General features: G+C 38.7%; 1 protein-coding gene across 4 annotated transcripts in view; it reads right to left on the bottom strand.

The window, feature by feature from the left end:
• Positions 1 to 2,835: 2,835 nt before the first annotated feature.
• The window catches only part of Dph6 (diphthamine biosynthesis 6), a 138,631-nt gene continuing 124,245 nt past the window's right edge, over positions 2,836 to 17,221 (bottom strand). The window contains exons 8-10 of one of the 4 annotated variants that reach the window (XR_866334.3): positions 9,464 to 9,558; positions 6,132 to 6,219; positions 2,836 to 4,712 (exon numbers count right to left, since the gene is read on the bottom strand). Coding sequence is in view for 3 of the 4 variants with exons in the window: in NM_001356438.1 (NP_001343367.1) it covers positions 4,690 to 4,712; positions 6,089 to 6,219; positions 9,464 to 9,558 (249 nt within the window). In the remaining variant the exon portion in view is untranslated. Of the gene's footprint in view, positions 4,713 to 6,088; positions 6,220 to 9,463; positions 9,559 to 17,221 lie in introns of all 4 variants that reach the window. The other 3 variants (NM_025675.5, NM_001356438.1, NM_001356439.1) reach the window with 3 other exon arrangements.

Raw genomic sequence — 17,221 nt, forward strand, 5'->3', positions numbered from 1 at the left:
TTTCTCCTTACACTCTACTTCAGATTCAGTGAGATTTCAACTCTAGTGGGGACTGTTTTCACTTGAGTTCTGGTTAAAGTTTAAAGGACTCTTTAGAATAGTACTAAGTGTGTATTAAAAAGTAGAACATACTATACTACTATATTCCCAGGTAATTTCCTTAATTACTTTTAATTTAAAATAAGTCTTTTAAATGAGTTAAAATTATGATAATTTGATGAATTCAACTCCTTTTTCTCTTCCTAAAAAATCCAATATAAATCTGGCAATGATATGCTTGGGGTATTATCTTCATTCATACGTGCACTAATAACTCTGCTCCAATTGTTATTCAGACAGAAAATAGGTCCATAATTTAGATGTTACTCTTCATCTTGAAACACAGTATACCAAGGCCACGTTAGTTCAGATTAGTAAAACTAGTAGTGCCTTCCACTGTAATGAGCAGTGGGTACAATAATTACAGACAGTAACGTCAACAGAATGGTAAGCTACAATTATTTTGTAATTGGACAGTAATCATCAGATAGACAAAATAATTTTGCAAAGCAATGTAGTCATAGATGTACATTAAGAAAAATTAGAACAGAGGAGGTTTAATGTTATTTTTGAGATATTTGAGGATATGGCTGATCTAATGCCAAACATTAAAACAAACAAAGAAAACCAGGCTGAGACTGAAGATGTTTTTAAAAGTTACAAATTGTTGGAACAGGAGTCCTTATGTATGTATGTATGTATGTATGTATGTATGTATGTACACACACACACACACACACATACACACACACACACACACAAAACAAACCATTTCCATGAGAGCTTTTCAGCAAAAGACAAAGCTAAGCATTAAGCAACAACATATACATTAGTACTAAAAGGACTTTTCAAAGGAAGGAAAATTAAGGATGAACTGGTATTGGGAGAAAGTATTGAAATTGAGATTAAATTTCTGCAAGCAGTTAAAATTCTATCCATTAAAGTGTATGAGTATTTTCCTTGATTGCATGTCTTTATACCAGGTATGTGCACAGTGCTAGTGGAGGCCAGAAGAAGGCATCATATCATCTGGAACTGAAATTACCAATGGTTGTGAGCTGACATGTGAGTGCTGGAAATGAACCCGAGTCTTCTGGAAGAGGAGTGCTTTTTAACTGCTAAACCATTTCTCCAGCTTCCAATGCTTTTTTTTTGTTTAAAGTACAATTTTTTTCCAAAACATTAATTTGAATACTGTTTTCCACAAAGCTGAAATGGGTGAGGTGGGTGTTTGAATAGTTATTCTGTTAAATTTTAGGCACTCTGATGTGATCTTTTTGTTGATTTATGTAAGGCTTTGTACTTTTCATTTTCTCAACCTTGTCATTGTGTGATGTATGGTACATTTTAGCATCAAATTTTCCATAAGCAATAAAGACTGAGACCCAAAGAAAGATTAATATTGATTTTCTGAATTTTAACCCAGGCCTTCCATTATTCAGTTACATTGTTTGGGACTTCAGATCTAATTGGTATACTTTTAATACTTAAATCAGTAACTTATTATATAAAAACATAAAATTTAAGTAAATTATTTAAAGTTATCATTTTATAAGTTGAGTGTCTAAATGATATATTGAAAATGTCCACTACCAATCTCTATATTTTGTATTTTGCACTCCAGTTTTCTTACACACTTTTGTCCAATAATAACATAAGAAAGAGATGTAAACTCGTTTATAATATGTAATGGAAAAAACATCTCTAAAACTCTTCATGAAGAAGAAAGTGAAGTTTGAAAAATGATAGTTCATTAGAAAAGTTATTTTTAAAGTTTTAGCTGGTATTTTTAGATCTCCTAGATGTCTCAGATGACAAGAAAATGAAAAAGGACTGGCTCACAAAAATCTGCAAAGCAGTAGAAATGATAAATGCCTAAACAACTGAATAACGTTACAACAGAAAACAAAGTCAGCATTGAGGCAATTTAACTTGTATGGTTAAATGTAAGTATTTGAATTCAACACTGGCCCATTGGTGTGGTGCCAACAGTTTACAAAGGTCAGGGGAGGTAGAAAGTTGTGGCACAACATAGGAGCATCAATTTTTTCTAAGCAAGGATGCTCATATGGTTCCCGGAGACCAAGTGTAATGAAAGATCTTAGAGCATTACGACATGTGCTTCTGGTATCCGGTTATAGATAATGATCTTATTAATGTAGATAACATTGTATGATTTCATGCAGGGATCCAGACACTATAAAGCTTTGGTTCTCAACTTGTAGGCCTTGACCCCTTTGGGGTTCTAATTATCCTTTCACAGGATATGCCTTAGTCCATCAGAAAAAACAGATATTTACATTATGATTCCAAACAGTAGCAAAAGTTATAAGGCAGCAACAAAAACAATTCTATGGTTGGAGGTCACCACAACATTTAGAATTAACTGTATTAAAGGTTGCAGTGTTAGGCAGGTTGAAAACCACTCCTATAAATGGAAAATGAAGGAGCTTGGGCAGATACAACTTTAAAAGGGGTGATGGACAGGACTATGAGATACGTAAGAGATATATGGAAGTGAAATAGAAAGGAGATCGTTGCTCCTTACTGTGGATACAATGGGATTAGCTGCTTGAGTGTCAGCTCATTTGCCTTTAATGATAGATGCTAGTCCAGAACTGTAAGCCAAACAACCCTTCCTCCACTAGGTTGTTTTTTTTGTTTGTTTGTTTGTTTATTCCTTTTTTGTTTTTGTTAGAATATATATCATAGCAATGCAAATAAACCTAGCACACTGATGATAGCATATTTATGCTCTTTGGTAGTCATACAAAGGAACTGACATTCACACAAAACTTGTACATGAATGTTGATAGCAGCTTTATTCATACTTGCCAAAAAGTAGAAACAGCCATAACAAGAAGTGAGGGAATCGAAACACATATTAGTAAGTGAAGGATTGCTACCACACAATATTCTGAAGAATGCAAAACTAGAGAGCAGAGAGATAGTAGTTGTCAGGAGTCAGAGCAGACCGAGGATGGATAGGTGGAGCACGCATGATTCTTTTTTTTTTTTTTTTTTGGTTTTTCGAGACAGGGTTTCTCTGTATAGCCCTGGCTGTCCTGGAACGCACTCAGTAGACCAGGCTGGCCTCGAACTCAGAAATCCACCTGCCTCTGCCTCCCAAGTGCTGGGATTAAAGGTGTACACCACTGCCTGGCTACGCATGATTCTTAAGACAGTAAAACTATTGTGTTATAGGAGTGTAATGATGCATATATGTCTTTGAACATTTGTTAAATCCCGTGGAATGTAAAACCACAATTGTGAGATCTTATATAAACTATGACTTTTTTGTTTTGAGCCAAGGTAATCTAGGCCACCCCTCATAACACTGCTCCTGCCTCAATCTCTCAAGTTCTGGAATTATAGGGGAGCCACCACTTCTGGTTAAAGGCGGACCTTTGATAAGGATCTACCAATGTGAGTCTATCAGTTACAAAATACCTCTCTCTGGAGTAGTACACTGATATAAGGCAGACAGTGCTCCAATGGAACAAAACACATACATGGGCACTTTGTGCTTTTCCATTCAGTTTTGAAGTGAACATAAAATTATTCTAGTCTTTTTAATATATAAGTTATACATAAGTGATATTTAAAAATTCTTTAAAACCAATCATAACATACTCAGCTATTTATGATAATATTTCTGATTATCCAATGCTGTTGAATGTTTCAAACAATGAATATATAAAAAACAAAAAGGGTCAATCGCTGCACTGACACCTGATTACAACGAGCTTGATTGTCTAGATCAGAGTCTTCTTTTTCTGATGCCTCTTTTCGTGACATGGGATGTGGAAGAGAGGGAAGAAAAGAGTCAGACAAGGAAACGTTAGACAGAGAGCTGGAGCGAAATCAAAGGGCAATACAGGGGCATGTGACACAAAGGCCACGAGACTCGAGACTCCTTACAACATGAAAGTAAAGTGGAGATAGAGGATGGTGAGAGTCAGAGGATCAGGGAGTTTGCTTCTTTCAGGAGTCTCCGGAGCTGCACCCATGAAGTCTCATCAACATGGCTCCTGAAACATGGTCTGAACAAGGAGGGTATTGACAGACATGCTAAAGTAGATGAGGAAGTTCATGAGGGAAGAGCACACCAACTGGTTATCCAATAGCAAATGGTCAACCCTGAAAACACAATACAGGCCATGCAATACAGTCTGGGCAGGCTGTATTTATGTATTTAGGAATGTGTGTGTGTGTGTGTCTAGAGAAAGAGGAGGGCACAGACAGAAAGACATATATACATGCACACACAAATGCGCACAGAAATGCGCGTGCGCGCGCACACACACACAGAGAGAAAAAGAGAGAAAGAGACGTATAACAACACTAATGAAAACTGTGTCCATAAATTGGAAAAGGAGTGTGTGTGGGGGTGCGTATATTGTAGGGTTTTGAGGAAAGTACGGGTGGTATAATAGTAATCTAATAGGAATTTAAAAAATAAATTATTTTTTTTAAAGAAAGTAAGTTGAAGAAATATCAGAGAAGAGTTCACTGAAATTCTTCCAGTTATTCAATGGTCCCAATATATTTTTTTAAAGAAGTAAAGAAAAAATGTAGTAAGAAATGTGTCATAATAATTTTAAAATGCAGCATAAATGTTAAGAGCTGTGTATAGAGTTAGCTGTTTCATCATCCGCAGGTACTGACGACACCTACAAGGAAACAAAGGAAAGTGAGACATATTTGTTAATGTCAGTAATACTCTATCATAAAGAAACAGTAGTTACCTATGGTGGGCTAATGTGAAATAGCAAGAGAAGCCCAGGGAGCTACTTGCGTGAGGCTGCATTTGGAATGGAGGAATGAATCAGCAAGAGATTCGTGCACTAGTTTCTTAGCTGTGCTCCTGGCACCAAAAGGAGAAAGGAGCCGAGGGTTAAGGTGAGGCTCCATTCTCAAGTTTTAGAAGGTGTGTAGATGGGATAATGCCATTCTGTGATGTCACTAATTTTTGTTTACTTTTAGCCCACTCTAATGATATATCAGTATCCAGTCTTGTTCATCAATCATGTTGATGGGAAGTGGCATGTATAATGATTATTTATTTGTGTGTGTGTTTGTATGTTCCTCGGGGTTTCACGGCAAACATTTTCTCTCTTAATTGTCATCTTGTTGGGCCTAGCCATTACTCTCTCTTACTGCCTTACCCTGAGGTTTGGGGACCAGTTTTCATTCTATTTTTAGAGACGCTGCATCCTCTGAAAATGTCACTATGATTCCATGTAACACATATGCAGCTGCAAATGTGCCTCAGGAGGTGGGGAAGAAAGCAGGACATAAGACCTTGTCCAATTATTTTTGTTTTCTATCATGACTCTTCTTCACAGAATGTCATTTGAAAACAGAGGGTAACCTCTCTAGGTCTTTCCTGCAAAGATCTAACACGGATCTTCACCTACCTCCAAAGACAGACTGACAGGCATCTGCTCTGTCCGGATCTCCTGCTCCGTGAGTCACGTAAAACCGGTTTGATTTTACTGCTCCTCATCTACCTTTCCATCGTTTTATTCCCTCTCACTCAGAGCTTCCTTATAGTTTCAAAAAACCTTTTCTCTCCCTTTTTCCCCCTCCTGAGCCCTGTACAATAAAAATTCAATTAACTACCAAGTCTTTCCCCAAATGCTTCCGCACTATAATCTAAGTGCCACACTAGATGGCTTACTATTGGTTTTATCCTGTCCTGTTCTTAGTATTTATCATTTAAAAACAACAACAACAACAAAAAAACTAACCTTCAATCTCTTCAGAAATGTTTTGTTACAGAACATTCTTAGTACTATAAGCATTTATAAAAGTATTACTTATTGACTGAGTAAATTTATATATTTTTCTGCTCCATTGCCTACTGTTGTGGTGATTCCAACCATATAATTATTTTGTTGTTACTTCATAACTGCAATTTTGCTACTGTTATGAATTTTACTGTAAATTTCTGATACCTCTCGGGGGGTGGGGTTGCGGGTGGGGTCACAATGCACAGGTTGAGACCGCCCGTGTTAGAGCATACTACCCCAGAGCTAATGAATACCTCTCACTCGCCTTGGAATCTCTGCCATCTGAGCTTTACTCACTTTCTCTTCCAAGTGCAGCCGGGAGAGCCGCAGATAAGCCACAGGTGCGAATGCATCCGCTGAGTGCATGACTGCTTCTGAAGAGTCCCTGCAACACAGAGGTCAGGGGACTTAGAGAGCACACACCCTGTAGTCAGTCACTCCTACTGCTGGGAGAAGACACTCGGAATCCTCCAACACTAAGAAACACTGCTGCTTTTCCTATGTAAAAGGGCACACAGCTCATACTCAAAGTTTCCACAAAACTCTGAATGCTTTGGAGACTTCAGCTCCACAAACTTGCACGGGCTAAACATTAAACTTCATGGCTTGGTCTTCATTGTGCCTCTGGTTTAAAGAGGCAATGACTCAGTGAATTGTGCATTGCCTAAGCCATTCCTCACCAAAGCAAGCTGCTGCTGCTGAGCTCCGGCTGAACTCTTCACACTGTACGACCACTGCCATCAACACAGACTGTATGAGGGTAATTAGCACCTTTAGGTAAGAACTGCTTGCTGCCACCAGATGGATACATGGAAATTAACTGGTTTTAATCAAAATGCCCTGTAAAGTACTTATAAATAACTAGGATTATTTGTAAAATTATATTAACTAATGATTTTTGTTATTAAGACAGAGATAATGCTCTGCATTTCAAGTGAAAATGTAAACACAGATATTCCTCATATCTAATTTCTCATGAATTACTTCCACTGCATATATTAATCTTAGCACCTGACCATTTCGGAATTGCAAAGATAATCTTAAACTCCTTTAAAACAATTCCTTTATATTCATTTTATGTGTATGTTTAGGCTGTACATATGTACCATGTGCATGCCTAGTAAACTTAGGCCCAGAAAAAGGCATAAGATTCCTTGCAATTGGAGTTACAGATGATTTTGTGCCACCACTCGGATTCTGGGCATAAAGCCCAGGTCCTCCGGTAGAGCAGCACGTGCTCTTAACTGCTGAACCATCTCTGCAGATCTATTATTTTGACTCTAATTCTTTACATTAAAATTCTTTTTATGCCTGTATTTTAAAACTGTGTGTATTTTTGTGTGTCTGTGTGTCAGCTTGTGCACGTGACTACAAAGCCTGTGGAGGTCTGGGGTTGCAGGCAGCTATAAGCTTCCAGATGCTATAGCTGGGAACTGAACTTGGGTCCTCTACAAGAGCTGTAGACACTCTTAAAACAGAACGGAACCACCTCTCTAGACATTTTCTTCAACTCCTTGAGATCAGTGTAAAACAATTGAATCTAATTTTTTTTCCTGAATAGAATATTATGTAATGTCAATAGACGAGGCCACAAAGTACTTGAGTACAGAATACTAAATTTTCACAGGAAAATATGATTACATTTCACCTGCAAGATATATAAAACTGTATATATGATGATTAAATACTCAATATATATTCATGAATCTTTACTATCAAATATGAATCTTCATATTATAAAATGACATTAAAAAGACATTAAAAGAAAAGCAACTTATACACATTGATCCTTTAAAAGACCAAGTTTTTGATGAAAAGGTACAATGAGAATTTATTGATTAATCAATGCAAATACGTTGCCAGATAAAATGGGAAGGAGAAACAGCACAGAAAGAGATAGCATGCAGGTGGAAGGAGAACCTACTGCCACATATGAATCTGATGTCTATATGCATGTTGTGTCATACTTGTCTACCCCTCTTTACAGCTTTCTCCCCCCTTACATACATATGCAGAGAGAGAGAGAGAGAGAAAGAGAGAGAGAGAGAGAGAGAAAGGAAGAAGGAGAAGAGGGAGAGAGGGAGAGAGATACACACTAAACAAAGAGAAATAGGAGGGAACTTGTCAGGAAAAAAGGGCTTTGATTAAATACCCCTTCTCTGGACACCTTCCCTTAATGGGCATGACCAATATTCCTATGTCATCTGCTTCAGGGTTGCGTTTCTATAGCTACAAAATGAAGGCATTGAACTTCACTGTTGAAGTACCATGCTGCTGAGATCATTTGGTGAGAAAGTATAAAAGCAGTACTTCTTACATGTAGGTGTCTATGAAGATCCCTGGGTACTCCAGGACATTACTCTCTCAGAAGGGTGGTTAGAGTATCATTACTTTTCATTTCTTGCTCTGTTATTCTTTCCTCTTGTGGTTAATTTTGTATTAATAAGTTTATTCACATTTTCCCATTATACTCTAAGTTTATCCAAATATGCAAATGTCTTTCTTTATTAGTAAACAGCATTCCTTCATGGAAGTACATTTTCTGTTAACAAAATCCTTTTGTGATCATCATGGCCATTAAAAATCTATCCCACCTATGAACGTCTATGTAATAATCTTGTATCATAGTTAATATAAAGATATATTTTCCCTACCTTGCTTATAAAGGTAGAAACAATGGGCATTAATAGTAACCTGCAGAATTTGATGGAATTTAGGTGCTCCATAAAAAAAATGCCAAATTAGTGGTATGTTAATGATTAAAGCCATAGACATTTGAAGAACACAAAAGAGTGAGGAATGCTGGAGTTGGGAATGAAACCTTTTTAATCTTAATGTTCCCAGATTATCCCCTTACTCATTATTAACTGTTCAAAGAATTCAAGTCTTAATGTTGAAAAGTATCAAAGCTGCTCATTTAATCGAGCATAATTTTAACAATTATTTACAAGAAGTTTGAGCTTAGGAGAAAAAAACCAAAAGCAAGAACAACAAACAGAAGAAATGTTCTTCCAGCAGACAAGATGTGCAGTATGATAGAGACAGACAGATAGTGCAGTGATGAAGTGGACACAGGTCCCCGTCTGCATTATACTAATCTTAGATTCACCGTGGAGGCATCACAGCACTCATCATAAGCTGAATCAACTTCAAAACGAAGCTTACATGTCAAAGTAACCCTACCAACTGAAGAGAAATGTCTAGTGTCATCATTCTAACATGTAAAGCCAAGAAAGAGGAAAAGGAGGACGGAGTTAATGGAACCCACAGGCTACTGATGGGGCAGTTTATCAAATGTAGCTGTAATGAAAGATAAATAATACAGGCAATTCACACTTCATGAAAGGATAAAAGTGTCAGTGAGGAGGCACTGGTTTTACTGCAGGCTGTAATCAGAAAGTAAACGAAAAGTGCAATGTCTAAAAAGTTTACAGCCTTCTATGAAGGCCTCGTCTTGTCAGGTATTGATTTAAGTATTCACACAACTTCCTTGGGATTAAACAAATTGAGCGTTTGTGAACTTAGAGGACAAGTTCTATTTCTCCCAGCCAAGGCTGCCTCAAGCTAAGTGCCAGTTGCTTCTATCGTGTGTATTTAGGACAAGGGGAGATGGCGGAACGGTCTCTCACACAACAATCTTCTTCTTGAATAGAGGGCAGTCCAACGTGAATGTCTCATACTCTCCACCTTCTCCACACACGTGGACACCGTACTTCTTAGAAAGCTGACAATCAGGAGGAGAAACGAAAAATTAAAATGCCACCCTCAAAACACTCGTTTATCAGGCTATTTGTTCCTGAAAACCAGTGCAGGATACTGATTGAAAACATATTGCAGGTTACAGAAACTTACTTTTGCTTAAGATGTGTCTCAAGAGGACATTTGAAAAACGTTTCCCTAGAGCAGTGGCCAAAGCACCAGGACTTTAGTCTTCTTTAGCTTCTTAAAAAGGTACAGGGAAGCAACATTTCTCTTTATAATAGTAAAACTTAAAGTAAGGATACATTTTAGCATGGAAGTTTGGTTTAGATTTAAAGGCAGGTAAGTTACTATGAGAAAAGACAGAGCCTAGGTATATACATCTCCTGCCTTTTGACTTGGAAGGGAAAAAAATGTTGTTATTAGAGAATTTACCAGAAAAAAAAAAAAAAACCCTCAAATTTCCCAGGCCTATGATCACATACATTATGGTAGGTGCTGTTCTTTTTAGGAATATTATAGGGTCCTAAGAACCAGTGAACTTCTAAAGGCATAGAAAGTCTTACACCATTCCTAAGTCTTAGTAAGGTTAACTTTACAACGTTGTCTAATGAAATCTGAAGTTAAGGGGGAAAAAAAAAAAAAAGCAAGCAAGCAACCAAAAACAAAACAGCCCCAAAAAAACAAAAACAAAGAAAGAAAGAAACAAAAAGCCCTGCTCCTCTGTCTTAATTACAAGCCATACTATGTAATGACCTTGATCCTGAGAAAAACGGCTTGCTGGATACACAGTGGGCGTCCATTTGGTCACGTGCACAGACTGTCATTGATGCTCATCTATCATTCTCTGTGGCAGTTCTGTCCCACAACCCCACGGCTCCTTGACTCAGAAGGAAGAGCTTTCCCTGCTCTTAGTTGCTGCAAGTCCAAATCATTACAGCTGGAAGAGGAGAGACTCCACGGTGCCAGTGATGGGGCTGCTTCCTACGTCTTCAGCTTTACCTGCTGGGTACAAGTCTCCTTGGTAATTTTTAAATTGTGCTTAAGAATGGATCTAGGTTATTAAAGTCCTTCTACAGAAAGTACCCAAGGAGCAACCCTGTAGGTGGAGCAACAACATGAACTCACCAGTACCCCGGAGCTCGTGTCTCTAGCTGCATATGTAGCAGAAAGTGGCCTAGTTGGCCATCATTGGGAAGAGAGGCCCCTTGGTCTTGCAAACTTTATATGCCTCAGTACGGGGGAACACCAGGGCCAAGAAGTGGGAGTGGGTGGGTAGGGGAGTGGTGGGGGGAGGGTTTGGGGAACTTTTGGGATGGCATTAGAAATGTAAATAAGGAAAATATCTAATAAAAAAGAATAATAATAATAAAAAAGAATGGATCCAAGAACACTCTACTCCTCCCACTGAGAGTCAGAAATAATGTGATGACACTGTAAAGCCAAAGAGCAAGGGAGAGTGTGGGAAGGTGAACTGGATAATATTTTCTATAACGGCTACAATGGGCAAAATAGATAAACTTTTGCCTGGGTCATAAAGCAAAGACTTGGCAAGTCCAAATTATGAGAGGTGGTCCCTATGGAAGCAAATAATGGGACAAGAATGCTTTGCCATACTAAACTAAATTAAATTAATATCTTCTCTGCAATAAAAACCACACAGCAACAATAATGGGATATAGATTTCAGGGTATTTATTTGTTCTACACTTAAGTGTTCTACTGATTTTCCAACAACTTCCCACCATGGGCCTTCTAATTTCATCTTTCTGATTTCACTGGCCAGTCTATGTGGAGTGTGCATGTGATCAATATTTAGCTTTTCTGTTTTGGCAAATGTCTCACTGTGCTTGTGCTGTTTTTGTAATACAAAGCATAACTGGAGCATTACAGTCTGTGGCTACTACATCCTATAGATGTGGTTCTGTTGGCTCCTGATAAAAGGAATGCAAGTGGCCAGGTCTATTCAACATTTGATTTTACGAGGTGTACACTGGCATCTATATGTGCTCTGAAGTATCCTTAGCTTCTACACAATATAATTAATATTTGTTTAGTTCATCAATCACTCTTCAACAGGTATTTATGGAACACCTCTGAGAGATGCAAAAGATAAAATTAAGATAATATCTTTAGTTCTTAAAATTCACTAGACATACTTCATTCTACATTGTAGTACCACAAAATAATGTTATAACTGTAATATTGCCCACATAAACCAGTATTTAGAATATTTTTCCTCCTCTATTATTAATTTACCAGTATGGAAATAATAGGTTTCCAGCCACTAAATTTGGTTAAAGGCTCCCATGGTTTCTAGGATTGAGAAATCAATAAGTATTCTTATTGATTCCTGATATCTCTGCTGGTTTTTAAGCTCAGTTAGTTTCATGCTATAACATATTTAAGTGACCCCTAAATGTGAGCTCTAAGGTTCTTGATAACATCATGGCATTTTCTTCAGAGGTGCAAGTTCATCTTATCTGCTTTGTTGAGTGAATTGGCAGTCTATGAAAACACAAGACTCTTGCAGTATGAAATCAAGAAATATGCACAGGATAGAAAATGTTGCTTTTCCAAAAGTTTTGGACCCAGAAGTGTACCTTCCACAAAATATTCAGAGTGTATACTTTTATTTTTTAAGACCTGTAAATGAACATTATCAATGTTTATACTGTTCACACTAAGCAGCAACAGTTCTCATACATACATCTCTATTCTATGTCTGGCTGTGTTTTAAATCTGGGACTATCATACGCTATACTTAATTACTCCATGATAAGATTCTGTCAGCCTTATTGTAAAGAAAACACCAAAAATATTTTTTTTAGCTTAGCTTCATGCTGAAATTATAGTAGTCTTTTTCATATCTGTTAAAGATTTACTTTTTTCCTTTCCTTATGTTCTTCCAAATTCAATGTAAATAACACAATGTTCTTAGCTCCCCTCACCCCAATTCTCTCAGTACAACTATGCACAAAGGCTTGGAACCCTGGCAGAGTATAACTCTGCTTTTGTTCTACCCACAGCTTCACTTTCTAAAGTACATGCACTCCTTACTGACTCAACATCTCAGAACTGTGCAGCTACCGTTTCCATTACGTCCGGCAGGAGCATGGAAGTGAGCAAGGCGAATAACGTGCCATCTCTTCCATTTTAAAGCCCTGATGATCATCTTGCACTTGGGCTATCAAACACTAGCTCCTCTCTATATTCGCCCTCCCAATTTTTCCTACATGTGACAACCTTACTGCTTTTCCTTAATACTGTACATACTGGATTCTTCTGCTCAGGATCTTTGGGTGGTCAACTGCTCCCTACAGGGTAAAACTATAGCATTTAAGTGATAACCAAAGACTTCTGTCATTCTGTCCTATCCTTAACATGAATATATAGAAATCAGAGCATACACAACAGATTAGCAGATTTGGAAAGATCCTGGCTGTCTTGAGAAAATTAAATGGATACCTTTATAAAGTAAAATATGAAGTGAGGAACACAAACCCTGAGTGAGTTTCATTATCTTCACCACAGAGAATTAGTCTTCATAGGCTGTGGTACTTTATCCTGTTCTGAGGCTCGTGTTTCTGTATTTTAATCCTGGGTTACCTCTGACCTTAAAAGATTTTTTTTCCATTTTTTATTAGGTATTTAGCTCATTTACATTTCCAATGCTATACCAAAAGTCCCCCATACCCACCCACCCCCACTCCCCTACCCACCCACTCCCTCTTTTTGGCCCTGGTGTTCCCCTGTACTGGGGCATATACAGTTTGCGTGTCCAATGGGCCTCTCTTTCCAGTGATGGCCAACTATGCCATCTTTTGATACATATGCAGCTAGAGTCAAGAGCTCCTGGGTACTGGTTAGTTCATAATGTTGATCCACCTATAGGGTTGCAGATCCCTTTAGCTCCTTGACTTCTTTCTCTAGCTCCTCCATTGGGAGCCCTATGATCCATCCATTAGCTGACTGTGAGCATCCACTTCTGTGTTTGCTAGGCCCCGGCATAGTCTCACAAGAGACAGCTACATCTGGGTCCTTTCGATAAAATCTTGCTAGTATATGCAATGGTGTCAGCGTTTGGATGCTGATTATGGGGTGGATCCCTGGATATGGCAGTCTCTACATGGTCCATCCTTTCATCTCAGCTCCAAACTTTGTCTTTATAACTCCTTCCATGGGTGTTTTGTTCCCAAATTCTAAGGAGGGGCATAGTGACCACACTTCAGTCTTCATTCTTCTTGAGTTTCACCTTAAAAGATTTTTATGCATGGCTCTTATGCTACCAGACTCTGTTCGTACATTTCCTGGACACTCTCCTAAGCCCTCTGAGCATTATGTCATAGACAGTGTTCAACAGTCAATGGCCCTCTTGCTATGGTTCAGATGTGCACATGCCCCTTCAGAAAAGCCTGACTGGCATGAACTGACAAGTTCAGTTTGAACCAGAAACGAATACCTCATGTGTATCAAGAAAAAGAAGGAGGAAGTTGCTGCGGCCTTTTCTTCTTCCCCCAGGAACAGGATACAATTTTTCTATTCTTGGAGAGCTAATACAAGGGAAGGATCTAAACCCAGGATAACGAATGTTTTCTTTATTAGCCACTGACTAGGTAATGTTGTTATTTTCCTCCTCCCTGACATTAATCATTTGGGGTTAACACAGAAGGTGATAGAGGTGGTCAGTGGGTAAGATGAACGCACTTGCTATTTCTCTGTATTTTGCTTGGTTAAAAAAATAGGAGTACAGAGCTAAACAAAGAATTCACAACAGAAGAATCTTGAATAGCTGAGAAGCACTTAAATGTTCAAAGTCCTTAATCATCAGGGAAATGGAAATCAAAACAGCCCTGAGATTCCAACTCACACCAGTCAGAATGGCTAAGATCAAACACTCCAGCAGATGCTGGCAAGGATGTGGTGAAAGAGGAACACTTCTTCACTGCTGGTGGGATTGCAAGCTGGTACAATCACTTTGGAAATCATTCTGGTGGTTCCTCAGAAAATTGGAAATAGTTCTACCTGAAGACCCAGCTATACAACTCTTGGGCATATACCCAAAAGATACCCCACCATATCTGAAGGACATGTGCTCCCCCATGTTCACAGCAACCTTATTTGTAATAGCCAGAAGCTAGAAATCACCCAGATGACCCTCAACCTAAGAATGGATACAGAAAATGTGGTTCATTTACACAATGGAATATTATTCAGCTATTAAAAATGAAGACATCATTAATTTTGCAGGCAAATAGATGGAACTAGAAAATAATCATCCTGAGTGACGTAACTCAGATCCCAAAGGACATGCATGGTATGTATGCACTGATAAGTGGATAATAGCCAAAAAGAACAGAATACCTAGGATACAACCCACAGACCAGAAATATAACAAGCAGAAAGGCCCAAGTGAGGATGCTTCAATCCCACTTAGAAGGGGGAAGAAAATAATCATGGAAGGCAGAGGGAGGGAGGGAGGGAGGGAGGGACATGGATGGGAGGGGGTAGGGAGAGGGGAAAAGGGGGAACAGGATCAGGTATAGGTGGGGGAGGAACAGGAGAGAAACCTAGAGGGCCAGGAGAATGAATGGAAATAAGCAACCTTTAGAAAGTACCAGTCCAGGAGGTGAGAGACTCTTAGGACTCAGTGGGGATGACCTTAGCCAAAATGCCCAACATTTAGGAGAGTCTATCTCCAGTAGATAGATAGGGCCTCATGTAGAAGAACTGGGGTACTAACCCAGAGTCAAAATTTCTGAGCAAGAATTGTTCCTAAAAGAACTGCAGGAGCAAAAATAGAGAAGAGACTGAAGGAGAGGCAGTCCAGTGACTAGCTCAACTTGGGATCCATCTCATGGGGGGCATGCACCAAGGTCTGACACTATTATTGATGCTATGATGTGCTTACAGTCTAGCATGACTGTCCGATGAGAGGCCCTACCAGAAGATAATCAAGACAGAGGCATATACTTACACCCAACCATTGGACTAAAATAGGGGACACCTATAGTTGAATTAGGGAAAGGAGGAAAAGCTGAAAAGGAGGGCAACCCCATAGAAAGACCAACAATCTCAACTAACTCAGACCCCAGGGAGCTCCCAGAGACTAATCCACCAACCAGAAGCATATATGAGCTATCCGAGGCTCCTAGCACATATACAGCAGAGGTCTGCCTGGTCTGGCCTCGGAGGGAGAAGATGTACTTAATCCTCAAGAGACTTAAGGGCCCAAGGGAGTAGGGAGGTCTGGTGGGAGGAACACCCTCTAGGAGGCAACGGGGAGGAGCAATGGGATGAAGAATTGTGGGAGAAGGGACCGGGGGGGGGGGGGGATGACTGGAATGTGAATAAATAAAATAATTAAAACTAAAAGAAATTTTAAAACAAGAAATATGTTTGTGTTTTCTAAACAGTTTGTTTTTTAATAAGGCAGTAAGATAATTTATATGTGTTAATATAATTTCGATTGCATAAAAGCATATTTAATGCTTAGTAGATATCTAAATCATCGTCTCCTCTAGATAAAAAGTACAGAGGAGGAGAATATTGGTTTGTCATCTAAATATTGTTGGAGTAAGCTTTTATAAAACGGTTTGAGCAGCTGTGGCTGACTTGGGTCGCTTCATGACTTAGAGGAGTACTTTGGAATCTCCGTACTTTAAAAGAGAATATGAGACGAGGCTCTGTTTTGGGCGCATGTCTACTTATATATGCACAGTTACAATAATGTTATTTGTAGGTGATTGACTACAGAACAAAAGTTAAATGGCCCATAATTTCTATGTTTACATTTTTATCCCCTTAGCAGATAGTATTAACACTAGTTGTAAAGCTTTCTTATTAAGTCATAATGCTTTGTTTTTAAATCAGTCTCATTTATCTTTTATTCATTTTGAAATCAAAGATGCAGGGAGCCAAATCAAACGGATTTCTCTCTCACTCTTATGTTCAGAAGACCATGAGGTTTATACAAAGCACCCTAATTTCATTTTATAAATGGTATTTTGGTATATAATTTAATGTTGCATAGATTGACTCAGTAGATTTACTTATTTATTGGGTATCTACAACTACTGCTTAGATATTAAGGTTAGCAATGTGAGCAGACAAACACATCCTGCAAAGAATAGCACACTGTCTACCTGTCTGTTCAGGTTCTTTCCTGTGCTTCTATATGATATCCCCTTCCTCCAGGTATAGTGAGGGCACATCTGCAATGGAAGCCTCACACTTACGTTAGAGGAAGGTCAAGGTACTCCTTCATTGTCTGCTCCAGGGTGAATACCAAAGGTCAGAGTGACCTTCCTGCTTTAGCTCTGCTCAAATGTCAAAGTGGCTTGTTTTGAGACATCAATTTTGAATGCCATCAACATGAATGAATAATGGAACCTTTCTACATTAGGAACCTGGGTGGGTGGTAGTCTACTCACTGCTCACAAGACCCAACTCGTCTGTAGTTTTCTAATCTATGTGGCCTGTAATATTGCTTTCCTCTCATGTCTCTCTGATAGCCTTCCATGGGCTTCCACATTACTCTATTTTTGAAGACACTCCTTCTCTCCTGCTGTTCATAGGTACAGATACCCCATCATGGCTCTTTGTAGTATACTCTTTTGTCATATATATGAATCTCCTGGCTTCTGCCATCACAGAAGGATGCTGTTCTCCTCCCACTAATACTATTGC

Source organism: Mus musculus, chromosome 2 (assembly GCF_000001635.26).
Source record: "Mus musculus strain C57BL/6J chromosome 2, GRCm38.p6 C57BL/6J".
Classification (NCBI taxonomy): Eukaryota; Metazoa; Chordata; class Mammalia; order Rodentia; family Muridae; genus Mus; species Mus musculus.